The 19,114-nt window shown below is 34.8% G+C and overlaps 1 protein-coding gene across 1 annotated transcript; it reads right to left on the reverse strand.

Annotated features, from left to right (window-relative positions):
• Positions 1-8,222: 8,222 nt before the first annotated feature.
• Positions 8,223-11,643, reverse strand: LOC149425742 (UPF0729 protein AAEL015238). Its single transcript, XM_089644675.1, has 2 exons — positions 11,510-11,643; positions 8,223-9,965 (listed from the first exon to the last, which is right to left on the reverse strand). The coding sequence occupies exon 2, from the start codon at positions 9,945-9,947 to the stop codon at positions 9,672-9,674; it is 276 nt and encodes a 91-aa protein (XP_089500801.1). The 5' UTR covers positions 9,948-9,965; positions 11,510-11,643; the 3' UTR covers positions 8,223-9,671.
• Positions 11,644-19,114: the final 7,471 nt, after the last annotated feature.

Raw genomic sequence — 19,114 nt, forward strand, 5'->3', positions numbered from 1 at the left:
TAGTTTGAATTTATTCGGAAAAATACTATCTCTGATGCATGCGTTAAATATATGGTGTAATGGTTTGATTATATGTTTTTTTATAGATTTAATTGTAGTGTTACTTAAGTTGTCTGGGCCATTTGCAGACCTAGCGTTTAGATTGTCAATGTGGTTTGTGATTTCAAGTTCAGTTATTTCGGGAAATTCGGAAAGTTCGAAGGTAGAATTTTTAGTCTTCAGAAAGTCTGGGGGTACATGCTCAGAGTGCAAGCTAAGAGAAGGATTATTGTCAATTAGGGTAGAGGCGATGTTTGTAAAAAAGTGGTTGAAATTGGTTGCAATATCTTTAGGATTATCAAGGATTATATTATTTTCAGTTATAATTTTTTGAGGAATTTTGTGTTCTTTTTGATTCCTGTTTGAGATCTCATTTATGATGTTCCATGTTTTTCGTGAGTCGTTATGTGCTTTTTGTAGTTGTTCAGAGTAATACTGGTGTTTGCATTTTTTTATAAGAGTATTTAGATAATTTCTATATATAATATAATGGTTACGTTTGTTGTAATTTTGTGCTTCATTTGTGGATAGGCAATGCTTTTCATGAGTTTTATAAGATTTGAACAGTTTATTTCTATGCTGAATTGAGATTATTAATCCATGTGTAATCCATGGTTTTATGTGTCTGTGTTTACTTTTTGGTGCTGCTAATGGTTCATAACATTTTTCAATATGGTTTTGAATTATATCATAAAAGTTATTTAGAGATATATTTGTGTCATCATTAGAAAGCACTGAGACCCATGTTTCGGCTGTTAGTGAGATGTCTAGAGATATGTAATTAATTTTGGTTTTGATTTGCTGACCGTTAATGTGATCTGTGTAGTTAGGTAATTTTTCAGTACAATGACCATAGAAGGTCGGATAGTGGTCTGTTATGTCAATTTTGAAGGTAGCAGATCTATGTGGGTAACTTTTATTTGATTTGAGGAATATGTGATCTAAACATGAATCATTTGGATGATTAGGCCTAGTGGTACTGTTCACGTAAGATAGATAACCTTTGGTATACAGTAAGTTCAAGTATTCATTTGCAGTTGGATTTAATATTGCGTTTTGTATGTTTATGTTGATATCTCCTACAATGAAGGAAAAATCGAATTGGTTCACATTAACTTCATTTATGAATGATTCAATTTCTAGAATGAATAGATTTGTGGATAAAGAGGGAGATCGATATATAGCCAATACTGAATATTTTTTTCCCCTTAAAGTAAATGTTACATGGACAGCATTAGAGTAATTGAATTTTAGTATATTTACATTTATGTTGGATAAAGATAGAGTATTATAAAATAAAGTAAGGCTATCATGCGAGGTATGTCTAGAGGGTATTGACAAGGTATTAAAGTTAGGTAAGCTGAAAGGGACACATTCTCGCATTTGGGTTTCAGTAAGTATTATTATATCTAGCTGGAAAGATAGAGAATTTAAAAGGATACAGAATTCGTCATAGTGTTTCCGGATACTTCTTATATTCATGTTCAGCATGTTGAAGTTAGTATCATCGAAAATTGCATTTATTTCAATGAAGTTATCGCATTCTTGGGTTTTAGGAACAATATTGTCTGCGTAAGCCATTTTGTGTGAAGTTTTTATTTAATTTTGTCTTTTTTTATATGGGGTCCGAATTATTGTAGTGGAATATCATTCGCGTCCTTAACGAAGATTATTGGTGAATCCTGGTTTTTTCGTAGTAATACATTTCCGTTTTTTGTCCAAGCAAATTTGTAACCCATAGATTTTGTAGATCTTGCTAGCCAAAGAAGTTGGTTGTTGGCGGGCGTAAGTTTCTCATTTATGTAAATCTTTGTTTCAGAAGAAGAGTATTTCATATCCTTTGCAGTAAAATACCCAACTTTCTTTTTTTGGGAAAGTATTCTGTTTTTAGCTTCTTTTGTTCTTAATTTCAATGTGATTGATTTTTTTGTTGAGTAGCAGTTTTCAATGTTGTTGTGCAGAAGTAGATCATCGCACTCTAATTTCTTCAGTATGAGTTCCACCGGAATGTTAGGATTTTCATTTTCTTTTAATTCCAGTCCTTGGATTTCTATAGACGTCTCAAGAGCATTTTGTTGAATTTTGTTGACCATTTGTTTTAAAGTTTTGTTTTCATTTTGTACTTCTTTTATTTTTTGGTAAATTTTTTTCTTCTCTTCCTCATAATCATCAATTTTTTTAGAGAAAAAATCGATTGCTTTGCTTATATCAGTCAATTCACACTTAAGTAGTTTTTTCACTTCGGCGCTCAGCTTCTCTATTAATTTTTCATCCTGAGGAGAGGCAGCTTTTGGCGTGACACAGAAGTCGCATATGAACGAAAGAGTATGTGCCGACTTCGCCGTGAATGACTGTAATTCGGCGCGAGTTAGGCCGCTACATGTAGTGTGAAAATACATACTACATTTTGCACAACGTATGTCTTTTTCAATGTTTGTTGCCTTTTTGCACTGAGCACAGTGAGTTTTGTCGAAAAGAGGCATATTAAATGTTTATTTCAGTTACTTCTGATATTGGAAATATTATTGTTGTAATAGTTGCTTGCAGCTGTCAAGTCTGTAACTATTTGTTGTAAATATTGTACAGGATCGGGCTTAAGACAGACCCTTGCGGGAAGCCTTTGAATATTTGTCTTATGTGGGGAGACGATGCGAATCCATCTACCAAAACAGTTCTCTGGGCGAGTAAATTGATAATGAATTGGACCAATTTAGGAGGAATGCCAATAGCCAGTAACTTTTCTTTTAGAATGAGTATATTTACATTGTCGTATGCTCCACAGATGTCTAAAAATACTGCAATACAATTTTTTTTTTGATAACGCTAATTTGACATCTGTAACAAGAGAGGAAAGGTTGTCAAGGATACTTTTACCCTTTCTAAATCCAAACTGGGAAGGGAGAAGAATTTGATCTTTCTCTACAAACCAGTCTAATCTATTCTCAATCATTCTTTGCAAAGTGTTAAAGAGAGAGCAATCGGTCTGTAGCTTGAGCCTAGACTTTGCTACTTTTACAAATGGGAATGATTTTTTGAATTTTCCAGTCCAGGGGAATAATACCAGAGTCCAGAAAGATATTGATGAGAGAGAGAAAGTAGGAAAGGGAATTGTCATCAGTGTGGCGGATGAATATGTTCAGGATTTCACATTTGCCTGGTGCTGAGTCTTTTAGGTCTTCCGTGGCTCTTTTTATCTCTACTATGCAAAATGGAGCATCTAACCAAGAAGAAGAATTTGGGGAGTAAGATAAAGCAGGTACTTTTTCAAGATTAGGTACATAAGGGGGAGCTATTCTGTTAAGAAAGACAATCAAAATATAAAATTGTGAGATGACTTTGGCAGGGAAAAGGATGATCTAAACCTGTGAATTACGGACCAAACCTTCCCCGCCGGAGAGCCGGGATATATTACTACAGAAATTACGCAAGCTGTTTTTTTTTTAACAATAATATTAATAATACCTCCAACTTCTGACATTTCCCATAATCCCTCTACATTCTGTTGAGATCATTTATTTATACTATAGTGGGAATGATTTTTCAATTTTTGCAATGCACGAGTCCCTTCGGTACTTTCATCACATTTGTTCAATTTGCAATGCTTTCTGTGTATTTCAAGTGCGCTATATGCATTTTATTTTTTTAGAAACAAGATAAAATTATCTTTCCGGTCTATGCATTTAAAATAAACATTACTATTTCTAAATAATAAAATTTTAATATCAAAAGTGAAAAATGTTGTCAAAAACGCTAACTATATTTTACATAATTTTTTACTCCAATCATAGAAAAATTGAGAGAACTCGATATTTCGAGAATACATTCGTTTTGTTTGGAGAATTCGTAAGAAAACTGTACCTTCACTTTTTTCTCATTCATATAATAAAATATAAGAAATAATTTTTAAAGTTAAACCAATAAGGAAGTTGAGTGAAAAATATTTTGACTTATAAAAAATATGTTCATGTAGATAAAAAAATATCGATTCTAAAAATATAAATATATTTCTATATTATTATTCTTAGAATTAGTTAAACGTTCTTGAAAAAGCATTCAATAGCAATAGACTGTAGACGCTCCACGATTGGTCGAAAGAATTCTGACGTCACATGTGTCGTGACTTGTACGTTCAACGGATCACCTATGGTGCATCTCTTTCTATTACATGAGAGATGGTCGGTTTAGATGAGAGAGGTGTATAGGCCAAAGGTTTATTTGGGTTTGTCAAATATATGTACGTATTTGTTGTTATTATTATATGAAATGGATTTCTAAAGATACATATTCGTACAGTGCTTTATAATAATATGTTGTTTATTGCATAACTTAGAAGTTTTTATTATTATACATGTCACATAGCATGTGATACACTTCAGGCCGCCGGCCGCCCAGAAAGGTCTCACAGTGAACTGGGCTGTAAACCGTTATTTTACTTTTGGTCTTTACTTTTCTGCGCGGTGGTCCTGAATTAGCGCGTGGAACGTCAACAAGTAGCGACGGCAATACCGTACAGTACCGTACCGGGCGGGAAAAGCAAATATTCTAACTTAAAATATTAATTTAACTATGAAATCTTAATCAATTTTCTTTTTTTTTAATAACATCAATTCTAATAGACGGTTAACATTGGTAAAAAAATTACTGGAATTCCTTGTTGAAGAATTAAATTTTTTTCCATACAAAATGCTTGAGCGTCGTGGTTTTCACAGTTCTAATGACATCACACCACACCCCGCCTCTTACCGCTCGGATTCCGCTCGTTTTGGCGGGCTTAATAAAATTTAAACTTTGAGAATTAATTTAACTATGAAAACAAACTTTAAAAAAAAAAAAAAATACCAGTATTTAAGTTTGAATGCGAACATTGATAAAAAAAATAAAAAAAATGGACTCAACTTCCTTATTGTTACGATAGCGGCGCAAAATATGAATTATTCATTCTGGCTATTTTAAGGATTTTATTAATGGATTCCAGTACAAATATTTGAGGAAAACTGGAAAGAATTATTATTTCTCTTTCTAACATCAAAAAAATATTTATTTCCGCATGATATAAAAAAAAGATAAAAATACTTTTATAAAATATGGGCGCCCGGTCATTTATGACCTTAAAATGCTGGAAAGGTTATCCAGGTAGGGTAAATTATTGTTACACATATTATTATGGCATCACCAGTGATGGTATGACTCTTTTCGAAATCTATTTCGAAGTTTATTTTCAAAACAAAAATATGTTTCCATAGAAGAATATTTATTTTCCAATACAAACAATTCAACTTGTTTACCTAAAAACTACTTTAAAAAATTAAAATTAAAAAAAAGTCTTTATTACTTCTAAAATCTTGTAGAATCATGTCTTGCAAGAATATCATTGAACTTAATTTGAACATGCGCGATTCCGGCCCGAAACTAGCAAACCGTCCAATTCTAGCGAGGAAGTCCTAGGGAACCAATCCATTTGAAATACGCAGATAGCGGCTTCGTTTTATACTATTTATTAGATTTAGAGAGATTCACACTCTGTCATTTTATGCAACCTTGGTCCGAGGTTTGTAGAAAATGTAGCATTTTCTACGGACCTTGTCCTTGATCAGCTTTTAGCTTCTGCAAAATGAAATATTGATGATGCCATAATAATATAAAAATAATGTACCCTACTTGGAAAAACTTTTTTTTAAAAACGACTCACGCATTGTAAAAGTTGAAAAATCATTCCCGCAGGGACGGCCCTATGTGGGCGCAACTGGAGCAGGCCGCTCCGGGCAACGAATTTCTAAGGCGTTGATAACACCTAATCTAACACATCGCCCTGAGGCCCGCATACCCAATTTCTACAGATTTATAACAAGTTTCTCGTTAACTATTTATATATTTATGTCCCAAAAAATATGTATGTTATGTTCGAAGATAATATCTACACTTTGTTATGCCGAAACGTTAATTATATAAAATTCCCACGATAGAAAAAAAATGCGAAGTAAGCTAAAAAAATTATGCATTATTTTATATATTAACACATTATGTTCTATTATTTAATATGTTATAGACATGAAAAAAATCAAAGTGTATCTTTAAATGCAACCAAAGCATTTGTGGAGAGATTTTTGCTCTATTTCAAATGAGTCACGTTTATTAAATATTATCGTTTTTTAATATTAGCGCGCTCCCTCTAACATTCGTATTTACATATCTCCCTTTCAAACCATCTTTGAACGCTTACTACGGGGTCTTAAGATTATTTTTCATAAAAATCACGCCACACAAAAATACAAATATGATTGATTACAGTGATCACCAACCTAAAGCCTAGGCGTCTACTGGATTTGACAAGCAGCGCCAGAATTTAACTTGCGCCAATCGCTGTTTGTTCAGGGCCGGCCCTGCTGATTCCCGCCACAGTTCAACACTAAAAAGAAATCTCTTTGTATTGCATTACTTTTCAGCACACTCGTCTTTTTCTTTGCCCTGTGCTGAACAGCTGAGCTATAGGTCTCTTAGGAGACTTTTTATGATGTTAATTTAGCAAAATGTAAACAAATTTATGTAAAAGTCCTAAAGATCCTACAACAATGACTACAGGAGTAAAATTAATAAATTTTCACATTTTTAACATAGACAAATCGTTATGTGTTTTATGTTTTCTCCAATCTGTCTAATATTCATTACCATCAGAATTACAGCCATTCGTATGGATTTTTAGGTAAATACCGCACAAGAGTCCCAACCATCTGGAGCCATTGAGACTGGCATCCCCATTCGGGGTATATTGTAAGGCTGAAGGTAGTAGGAAGGAGATGGGAGTAGTGAGAGAGTATTTTCCACTCTGCAAGGTGCTGCAAGTATACCATAATATATTATCTTTAATGGACGACATGGTACTGATGGCGCCATCTAAAAGAAGACTTTGTATCCTCTTGATGATTTTGTGAAGAGTTTGTACTTGAAACTAACATTAACCTACAATCCGAAAAAAAGCTCAGTCAGTTATAAAAAACAAGGAAGGTCCAAAAAATTTCCCCAGCCTTTTTGAACGGTAAACTCTTAAAAATGGTAGAAGTAACAAAATATTTAGGGCACATCATCACTAACAAGTTAACGGGTGATGACGACAGCAACAGGCAGAGGTGAGCGCTTAGATTCGGCTTCCTAGCCCACAAGTGAAAAGATCTTTGTTCTACCTTGGTACTTCAGTGAAAACCTTTTATTGGTCGAATAATTACAAATATTTTATTGTACATCATAACTGTTGGTTATTCAAAAAAAAATGTATAAATGCAAACTCTGGGCCAATTTCAACAAGAGAACCATGGAAAGGCTTTGGATGCAATACAACAACGCATACTGTAGGATGTTCCGACTTCCCAGACAGTGCAGTGCCTCCTAGATGTTCATGGGAGGGCATGTTCCTTGATTTGCACCTCTAACCTCTAACCAGTGTGGCAGGACTGAAGAGAAGGATCAACAAATCCAGAAATGTCGTCATCATCGAATCTTGTCTTGATTTCAGAATCTAACGTCGAAAAACATTGAAGAAAGTTATTGGCTACAACAATCTCCGATCCAATAAATGATTTATTTTATTTTTTTATTTATATTCTATGTTGTACTAATCTCTTTTAATTTATTTTTCGTTTATCTCGTTTTATTTTAATTCTTATTTATAAATATGTTCTCACTTGAAGTCCTGTACGTAAAATATACTTATACTTTCGATGGGATTGCACTCACCTCCCGATATTCTGGAATAAAGACCATTATTATTATTAATTAATAAATTGTGAAATAACAAAATTAAATTAAAATTGCACACACCGGGATTTGACAGTGCAACCTCCGAATTGCTAGTGAAGGGCTTTACCCTCGACCATGGAGGTCGTGCTGATTTAATTCCTAGATAATTTTTTGGTGTAAGCCTTAATGATTTTTGTCAGTCATTACGCATGTAATATTTTGTATTGATTTGACAGAAGTCTAAACTCCATCAAAACCTTTTTTCTGTCTTGACTTGACATTATCTTTATTGTTTTTGTGCCCTATTTTTGTCATACTTTTATTTTTTTATTATCCTGTATTGCAAAATTTCTCCTTGTATTATTAACTTTGTGTAATATTATGTAATGTGTTGTAATTGGACATGGTCCGTTAGTAAATAAATAAATGAGTAAAAAAAATAAAACAATAGGTAAAACTTAATAATTTATATTATATTCTTTGAAACTTTGTGGTGCAACATAATTAGTAACACAAAAATATAAACGTATTTATTATAATCATTATTATGCGCGTAGAATGAAGAAGAACAAACTAAGTGCAAGCAAGTCTGATTTGGTTTTATAAGAAAAACTAAGGACGAGTTGTTTCACAGAAGTTAAAATTCAAGTTCTGTGAAAGTTTTGTTATTTTGTTACTATGTTATATGTGAAACAACTAGCCAATAATAATATAATAGAACTTGAATAGGACCTTTACATCACTTGAAAATTAACTATGAAATTTGATGAAATGTTCAAATTCTGTGAAACAACTGGCCCAAAGCCACACATTGTTCTATATTCAAACATTGGGAAAAGGATTAGGTATATGAAGTTACATCTCACAACAAATAGATGTTAACAATGCGCATGTAAAAAATAATAACTCTTCACTTCAAGATTCAATTTTGTCTATATTCATTTATACGTATTAGATTTTGTCTATCACATATACCTACATGACAATGATATATACTTATAAATGTATATTTGCTAAAATAATATATAGTATTATTTCCGTATATAACCCACCACAAAACAATAAAACATTCATTAACACATTTTCTCCAATTAGTATGCAGGCAGTTACTTTTAATTCCAAAATATTTACTAGATAATAATATAATATTTGAATGGTTATATTTAAAAAAAAACTACTTCAAACTGAATTTTGTGTGAAGGGTTGTCCCCGAACGATAATTGTTCCTTGCAATCTCTACCTTCAAAAATAATTTTTAATTCTTTCATCAAACTTTATCTGAAACTTCTTAGTAACAAATGGGTGATTATTTTACCATACCACGCATAATGTACTTATGACATGCGGTGAAATTATAAGCTCTTCAATTTATATGGACTATTAAATTCTCTAGGAAAGTCAAACGAAAATAATAAGATAAAAGAAGAGTTGATAAATATTTACAGCAAGTAACTTGCCGTATCTATGCGGCAGTCACTTAGCATGTGATCCACCTAAACACTTACTTGCGATGGGATATTGTGTTCAAAGGCCAGCATTGTAAAGCACACAAATTTATCAAATCATTAGGGAAATGTCTCAAAAATTTTAGTTTTTGATTGAAGATAAATGCAAGAATATTTTATACAAAACATAATTAAGAATTCAAGATTCCAAGAATTAAATACCCTACAAAACATGAATGTTATGGAATCAATTTCAACACTTGTCCAGCAGAATAGGCACAATTGTAACTTTTGCGATTTTAAATTGTCCAAACTTTTGTAGAAGTCATAGTAATCTGATATTTTATGAATTTTCTACATTTTTAGCTAAATTATACAAGCCAAATTTATTATGGAAAGTGTTGATGCAATGATGTCGCTAGACGAGTGTTAAATAATCTAAAAAATAATGTCTGACTATTGAACTTTCTCCTTGTCAGATATTTGGGCATCAATCACTTTGTCAGCATCTTTAACAGTGACAGAATCTTTGCTAGTTTTATTTGGGAATGGACACACTCCCCCTTGGCACGTAAAGGGAAATTCAGTCTTCTCATCTTGACCCACCGCTCCACCAATTCCACTTCCAGATTTGGTGGCCCAAGGGTTCCAGAACCTCAGGACGTAGGGCTGGATGAACTTGTGCCACAGGAAAAGCAACACCGGAATGAATATGCAGGGGACGCACACCATTTTCAAATGTAATGAGACCTGAAAAATAATTTAAAAATGTATTCAAATAAGTGTTTAATCTCCTATTCCGAAACAAATAATTAAAAAGTAAATTGCACCAAACACAGCCAAAGCCATTTTAAGCAACGTTTCAATTCTGAATGGTGGTCTTACACCAGGGCGATACTGAGAGTATCTTCCATTCTGGAACGTGTCACAAATATATTCATATCCACCAAATTGTAAACAAAGGCATGAAAACACTAGGCTTTGTATTAAGAACAACTAAAAACTTTAACTCCATACAAGTCATTAAACTATTATACATATCTCTAGTTAGAAGCATAATTGAATAAGACTCAGTACTTTGGTCTCCCTCTTACAAAATTCACATTAATAACATTGAGCGAATACAAAAAAAAATTCTACGTTTTATAAATTTTAAATTTGAATATCCCACTAGAAGACTTACAATATCATTTCTTATTAAATATTAATATTAATACTCTAAAAATACACACATTGGAAGACAGGCGTAAAACAAACGACTTAACTTTTTTATTCAAAATTCTAAACTCTAAATTCGACTGTTGCGAACTTCTGCAACTCATTAACTTACGAATACCTACAATAACAACACGACAGAATACACTATTCCACTGCAACACACATAAGCGCAATTACATTGCGGTTTTACGCTATGGGAAACCAACACTTAGGTGATGTCAATATATTTAATATTAACTTTTTGCGAATTTTGTGGATCACGTAAAAGATTTATTTTAATACTATTCCTAAATGGAAGTTGTATTTTTGTAAACCAGTTAAATCGCTGTATTTTTTAATTTATGTTCTTGTTCTTTTTAATTTTGTTTCTTGCATATATCATTTTTTAATGTAATTTTATTTTTATTATTTCTTTCTCATGTTTCAAAATTGTCTGTCATCAAAATTGTATCACCTACATGTAAATGCCATCTGGGCGTTAAGTAAATACATACATAAATATTATTTTAAAGGCGTAAAAAATTGTGAATTAACACAAATAAAATTTAATCGCACACGCCGGGATTTGAACCCGCGACCTCCAGCTTGGTAGTCGAGAGCCTTACCCCTCGACCACGGAGGCCGTCATAATCGCTCGAAAAAGCATAAATTATTAAAATAACCCAAGCCAACAACTTAAAAACGTATTTTGTGCATGTTTACTTATAGTTGTCTCCATTAGATTTTTAAGTTGAAATCAAGTGTCGTTTTTATAAAGAGCCTTTGGATGCATTGTCCTCGTGAGAACTCGACATTACGGGTGGATATTTGAAGAAAGCAGGTTGAATCTCGTATTTGAATATGAGAACAAAAAATAAATATATGACCTTCGACCAAGACAGAAAATATCAAGTAAACCTAACATTGTTAATTTTAAGCCACATTTCAATGAGCTTGAATATTATTCGTTCACTTGATGGAAATGAAAAACATCTTTGTTTTTCGTATTCTTATTTTGATATAAATAATAAATCTGAAGAATTTCCGCACAGTTGAAATTACAAAGGATATTACATATTATCAGGAAATCGACGTACCTTTTAAGCAAATATTATGAGAATTAAATAATGTTGTAATTTCCTTGGTTTTGGTTGTAATCGCAAATCGCAATGACAATATTGTCTCTCATGACATTTCACTGCGCATAAATAAACCACTCTCTCACTGCGCGACTCACATTTTCATAAATAACTCATTTGTTTTACGTTACGCTGATTCAGTGATGGGATGCCGAAAAAATAAATCTCCCCAGCTTTTTCGCCAAAACTCCCTAGATTTTATAAAAACTCCTCATATTCGAAAAATTCGGAACTAACCATGAGCAATTTGCTAAAATAGAAAATACGGGGTTAAAACAGGTGCAAAAGCTATCGACGAGTGGGATGGTGATATATTTTTTCTATTATAAATAATGTTTTGGAAAAACAATACTATTTTATGATGGTTACTTCATACCAAACTTTTGATTGTGTGATATTTATACCTTTTCGTGATAAATACAGCATTTTTTAGTAATGGTTTCACTATGTTTATAAATCTTGCCATGGTTCCTACCAAAGAACAACTTGACAAATGCAAATATCTCTCAAACCAAACATAACATACAACTGATATACTCAATCAAACCTCATTTTTTGATCGGCATGAGAGAGATTTCATAACTGCTTTACACCATATTTTTTTCTTACCGATCCCCAAATTGGGAGACACACGAACATTTTTCGTGATTTTTCGCTTTACACGATCATTATTTTCATACTTACGATTTCATATAAACAGTTGCCTTTAGAGAAGAAATAATATTTTGAAACAGTACTACATCGTCAAAAAATGGCAGCACCTTGAACATAACCATAGATTACAACCATAAATATACCACTCTCTAGATCGATATCTTCCGGCTTTTTGTATCCAACAGAATTATACAGTACTTAACCACAGATATACAAGCAGTACCTACCGTGCGGAGCAGAGCAGTAGACAAGGTAGAGGAAACTCAAGGCCATTTAAAAAAAGATTCGAACATAGACAACATAATTGCTCTCAGCCTACTTTATTCATTCACTAGCCCAAAAAAACTATTATAAAAATAAAAATGTCCTTGAAGCAGAAAAATGTCGAAATGTTTTCCAAGGGCAAGGTTCATCTGACTAAGAAAATAAACTTTTACAGTGCATTTCCTTAAGATGAAACTTGTTAATCTGAGAAGAAGAAACCCAAAATGACAAGAAATTTGCAAAAACACTGAAGAAAATTTCCAAAACATGATTGTGTTAAAAATTGGGGATGATCCTTTTTGAATAAAAACTGGTTTTCTTGACACCACTTTACATTTATTTCAAACTATTGAAACAGGTATAATAATTATAAAGAACTGTGCGAATAACACTGCTACGATCGCTCTGACTTATGAGCTTGTTTATTATCGAGTTATTGTTGAGAAAAGAACGAAAAAACACATAATGCGAGCCTTTTTAAAGACTTCAAAACCCACTACATGTAAATAAAACACTTGTCATCGTGATGTCTAGCAGTAAAAATGAAACCTGCTATACCGACCAAATTGACACTATTTTCTAAGCAAGGACTCACACCATTTTGGTTAAACGTAGTAACTTCAAATTTCTAGACTACAGATGTCGGTAGCCTGCAAAATTGAACAGATTGTCCGACAAAAAATTCCGACATTTTTCAGCCTCATGAACTCATGGTTACATATGTTTAAAAATCTTTAATTTCACCAAAACAATAAGATAATACAGGATAACACTAATCAATAACATGAATAAGTTTATCGATATAATAAATAACATTTATACGTTGTGGAGGAAGACATATGTCAAGTATGAAGCATTGTTCAAAAGACCGAACGAATAACCTAAAACTGTTAATTCACTTTAAACTTGAACTTACGTAGTAAGATTGACTATATGTTTGTAACTCGCTAACACTATACTTTCTTTGTATTTTTATCACGAAGAACTTAAACAAGCAATATTTTCGACGCGAAATGATAGTATTTCGGCAGCAAATGACAACCCGCGTGTATAAATAAACCACTCTCATTTTGTTTGAATGATTTACAAACTGTCATAAATATACCACTCTCTAGATCGATATCTTCCGGCTTTTTGTATCCAACAGAATTATACAGTACTTAACCACAGATATACAAGCAGTACCTACCGTGCGGAGCAGAGCAGTAGACAAGGTAGAGGAAACTCAAGGCCATTTCAAAAAAGATGCGACCATAGACAACATAATTGCTCTCAGCCTACCCTATTCATTCACTAGCCCAAAAAAACTATTATAAAAATAAAAATGTCCTTGAAGCAGAAAAATGTCGAAATGTTTTCCAAGGGCAAGGTTCATCTGACTAAGAAAATAAACTTTTACAGTGCATTTCCTTAAGATGAAACTTGTTAATCTGAGAAGAAACCCAACATGACAAGAAATTTGCAAAAACACTGAAGAAAATTTCCAAAACATGATTGTCCGACAGTACGACGAAGGATTCCGACATTTTTCAGCCTAATGAACTCATGGTTCAATATGTTTAAAAATCTTTAATTTCACCAAAACAATAAGATAATACAGGATAACACTAATCAATAACATGAATAAGTTTATCGATATAATTAATAACATTTATACGTTGTGGAGGAAGACATATGTCAAGTATCAAGCATTGTTCAAAAAACCGAACGAATAACCTAAAACTGTTCATTCACTTTAAACTTGAACTTACGTAGGTAGGTTGAATATAATATGTTTATAACTCGCTAACACTATACTGGCTTATATTGTATTTTTATCACGAACAACTTTAACACGCAATATTTTCGACGGAAATGATAGTATTTCGGCAGCAAATGACAACCCGCGTGTATAAATAAACCACTGTCATTTTGTTTGAATGATTTGAAAACTGTCAAACGGCATAATTCCGTCATCTCTTTCTGTTACACGAGTCATTATGGTAGAGAGCGAGAGATCAAACCAATCCTTCTGTTCTCACCAATGAGATCTGAGCTTTTAGCCATATTATTCGTTTTCTATAAGAATTTTGAGGTGGGCGTGGCGGTTTCAAATGAGTTTCATGGCCAAAGCTTAGTTAAATGCCCCTGCAAACTGTCAAACGGCAAAATTCCGTCATCTCTTTCTGTTACACGAGTCATTATGGTAGAGAGCGAGAGATCAAACCAATCCTTCTGTTCTCATCAATGAGATCTGAGCTTTTAGCCATATTATTCGTTTTCTATAAGAATTTTGAGGTGGGCGTGGCGGTTTCAAATGAGTTTCAAGGCCAAAGCTTAGTTAAATGCCCCTGATTACAACCATGAAATCATCTGTCAGGAGAGTGGTCAAGAGTGGTTATTTATGTCTGTCAGTGTCATTTGCGAGCTTTGTCATTACATTATCATTACTATGGTCATTACCCAATCGATGTTTTTGTCTACACGTTCGTCTTTGAACCTTTGTCATAATTATTTTTATAGCTACATATGCCTTGGAAAAATTACCTACCTGATCCTTCATAAATATCTTGATCGGTACGATATTCGTATCATATATGAGGCGAAACTACCAAAACATAGCAGCGCAGATACCAAAGCAACAGCTCTTGCAACACTGTTTCCATAAATAAACCACTCACACTGTTTCTATTCATTAAAAAAAGTATTTAACAATATCAAGTAAATTCGTAGATATTCTTTATTCTATGAGTTAACTTATGTAAAGTTCTCGTGTTCTATTTCCTCAAAACAAAATGTCGAATTATCAAACGTACACGCGAAAATTGCAAAATCTAACAGTAATTCACACTCACAAGCAGTAATGAATACATATTGTAGTTAATACTTAAAGTTTTGATTAATAGTTTAAATATAAAATAAATCAAATGTAACATTTTCACATAACATAACTACGTAAAACAATGAGAGATGGCAGAAACAAAATGTCAATCATCAAACATGCACGCGAAATTCACAATACCTAACAGTAATACACACTCACAAAGATTATAGTCTTTTTACGAGAGGTGGCAGACCTCAAATCTGGTGATGGTTGCTGGAGATCTGCCCATAGTGCCCATCTGGTATCCTATTGTAAAATTTATGAGTGTCGGGAAAATCCATAAATGAACCTACACCGGAAAATCAATCTCCATGTCTCGTGAACTGAGGGGTGGTAACATAAATATACCACTCTCGCTGGTAAGTACCTGTGGGATGGTTTTTTTCTACCCGATGAGTGGGCTGCCTATAGCAACTTATAGGGCTGAAATACTATATTTTTTTGACTAGGTTTTTAATTTATTTATATTTTTTGTAATTTTTTTTTTACGATTGTTATTATTTTTTAAAATTAAGGTGTTTGTAATTTTATACTATATTTTTTGAATATTTGGTTGCAATTTAATATTTTATTTGAGTCCGCTCATCATCGAATGTAATGGAGACTGGGAATGGGTAGGTGGGTTTGTCGTCGGGACTTGAACGCCCGAGACATGCTATGCTCGGGTTTGTGTGCATAGGAAGTTTCGCATAGAATGATTTGGCTAATTCTACCACATGGGTTATGGGGGGATTTTCGTGCCTGAATTAATTATATTATTAAGGACAAACCAAGGGCTTTTGGTGTATCTTCTAAGTGTGGCATTCTGGAATGAAGCAAGACGGTTTGTGTTTCCTGTGCCCCATATGGGTGAGGCGTAAGACATGATGGGGCGTATTTGTGTTTTGTAGATGAGTAGTTTGTTTTGTATGGAAGTTTTTGCGTTTGAGTGTAGTAACGGGTAAAGGGCGTTGGATGTTTTTTTTAGCGTTTGTGAGAGTGATATTTATATGTTTTGTCCACGTGAGTCGTCTGTCAAGTGTCACTCCAAGATATTTGGCCGATTTTTGCCATGGTATAGTCTGGCCGTACATCGTTATTTCCTCTCGCGGGGCCTGACCGCCTTTTCTACGAGAGAAAAAGACAGCCACGCTCTTTGAGGGATTCACGTCTATACGGCATCTATCGTACCAATCTTGAAGTAAGTCTATGTTTTTTTGCAGTCGGTACGTAATCATCCAGGGTGAACAGTATCTAACTATAACTGTGGTATCATCTGCGTACAGAGCTTTATGAGAATTTGAATTTTCAGAGAGGGTAATGTCGTGAGTGTAGACATTGAAAAGGATTGGAGAAAGTAGAAACCCTTGCGGGACCCCTGCTGTCATGAAGCGTTTTATAGAAAGAGCGCCACCGTATTTTACTTGAAAAGTACGTTGGCGTAGAAATGATTTGTTGGGGATCGATGCCTGTTCCGGGGAGTTTGAGAAGTAGGCCGTTTTTTTTTTTTTTTTTTTATATTAACTCCACACAGGAGGCCCTGAAGAAAATAATTTCCCTCAGGGCCTATGTCATCTTTGGGGATGCTGTGTTGGGGGTCTTTTTGTGGAGAGGAAGGAGTGAACATGGGTCTTGAAGAGTCCCATGTTGTAGGAGGGAGGAAACACAGAGGCCGGCAGTTCGTTCCACAGCCGAGCTGTTGAACTTAAGAACGAATCGTAGAAGCGACCCGTTCTCATGTGACAAATGTCAACCGTGTACAAATGTTGGGCGCGTGTTTGGCGTGTATCCCGACTACGCACCGGTGCCGAAGGGATCAATGACGCTAGTTCCTCAGAGCATCTTCCATGGTAATACAGATAGAACAAGGACAGCATACCTACCTGACGCCTGTGCTCTAAAGATTGCAGTCCGTTTGTTAAGATTGGGGAATCTATCAAACGGACCGCCCGTTTTTGCACAGAGTTAAGGGTTTTTTCAGGTATTTAGGGGCTTCGGACCAGAGATGGCTGCCAAATTCGACAGTAGGGCGCACTTGCGATTTGTACAGGGTCAGCAGTTGTGTATTATTAAAGTATCTGCGGGCCCTGTACAGTACGCTCAGCTTCTGAGAGGCCAGCTTTACTCTGGCTTCGATGGAGCCCCCATACCTGAGCTGGTCACTTATAGTTACACCAAGCATATCAATGGAAGGCCTGTTCGGAAGATTGCTTCCGTTGAAGGAGACTAGATTATCATTTAGATCCCTTTTAGACGTAATCAGACAGGATTGGGTCTTTGAAACATTAAATTCGACGAGATTATTTTTACCCCAGGAGGAAATACTCTCGAGATAACCGTCCATTCTCTGCTTCAAAGCCCTCCGAGCCGTTGGAGTTTGTGTGCCCTTTGAATTTATCCATACTTTATCGAAAGCTTTGGCTATGTCCAGGAATATGGCGCCAGTTGATCGCTTGGTATTGAAGCCTCCGATGATAATTTCGGAGACTCTGAGGAGTTGGTGGAGGGTGGATTGATTTGTTCTAAAGCCGTGTTGCTCTTCAGGTAATGTTGAGACCTCGTCAATGTGCATGAGAATCTGTTCGTAGATTTTACCAATGTTTGATAGAAGGCTGATCGGACGGTGATTTTCGCAGAAGAGGGGTCTTTTCCCGGTTTTGGGATAACGATGACGTGCGCGTGTTTCCAGTTTTTCGAGAAATAACGTAGTCTGAGAGCGGTGTTGATGAAATTTACTATCGCTAGTATTCCTTTTTGGGGGAGGGCTTTAAGAGCGAAATTTGGGACGCCGTCGGGGCCGGGGGCTTCTTTATTTAAATGACCTCGGCGGTCGGCCGGGGTAGTGAAATGTATGTTTGTATTGGGGAGATTATTTAAAACATTATTGATTTTGCGGTTGACATTTGCAATGTGATCTAGATCGGCGTGTTTGAAGCTGGGGCTGAATTGATTTTCAAGACTGTCAGCGAACGCCTCCGCTTTGTCTTGATCGTCGAAGACGAGACCGTTTTCGGCGTGAATGGGGTGGTTAGGGGTGGGGGTGGCTTTTAGAGTTTTGGATAATTTCCACAGAGAGCCGTCCTGTGGATTTATCTCTTGAATTTTCATATTCCAGGTGAAATTTACGTGCTCATGAAGTTTTTTTTCTGATGAGGGCTTGGATTAGATTAATAGAAGTTTTCAAGGTGGGATTTTGATATTTTTGCCAGTGACGGCGGAGGATATTTTTTGTTTTAATCAAGTCTTTTTCTGAATTTGGGAGGTTTTCCTTGAAATTTATTGGGGAGGGTGCGGGGAGGGGTTTCGAGGCATCGTCTATTTCGGACATTATTGTCGTCGCGAAGTCGTCAACCGCTGTATCTAAATCTGAGGGATTTTTAATGTTGGGATTTATGGATAATTTTTCCCCGACTCTGTGCGAAAAGTAGGTCCAATCAGTTTTTTTGTTAATTTTTGAAGGGGGGGGGGGGTAAGAGAATTTGTTGAGAGTTAGCAACACGGGGTGATGGTCGGAGGAGAGGTCGTTGATGGTTTCGATACTGTATGTCCAGGATGTATTGTAAAAAATGGCGATGTCTAAAACGTCAGGTCTGTGTCCGATACTAGAGAAAAAAGTTGGCTCTACGGGTCCTGCAATGTTTATGTCGGGATGAGAGTTGGCAAAGTCATGAAGGATTCGTCCGTTTTTGTTGGCGAGCCTACTATTCCAGTCAGGGTGTTTTGGGTTAAAATCCCCGCTAGAATAGGTTAGCGTTTGTCCATCGAGAAGTAGTTCAAGATTCGACTTTTGTAAAGTCTGTATA

This window comes from Hesperophylax consimilis, chromosome 2 (genome assembly GCF_061612785.1).
Source record: "Hesperophylax consimilis isolate HC1 chromosome 2, BYU_Hcon_1.0, whole genome shotgun sequence".
NCBI lineage: Eukaryota > Metazoa > Arthropoda > Insecta > Trichoptera > Limnephilidae > Hesperophylax > Hesperophylax consimilis.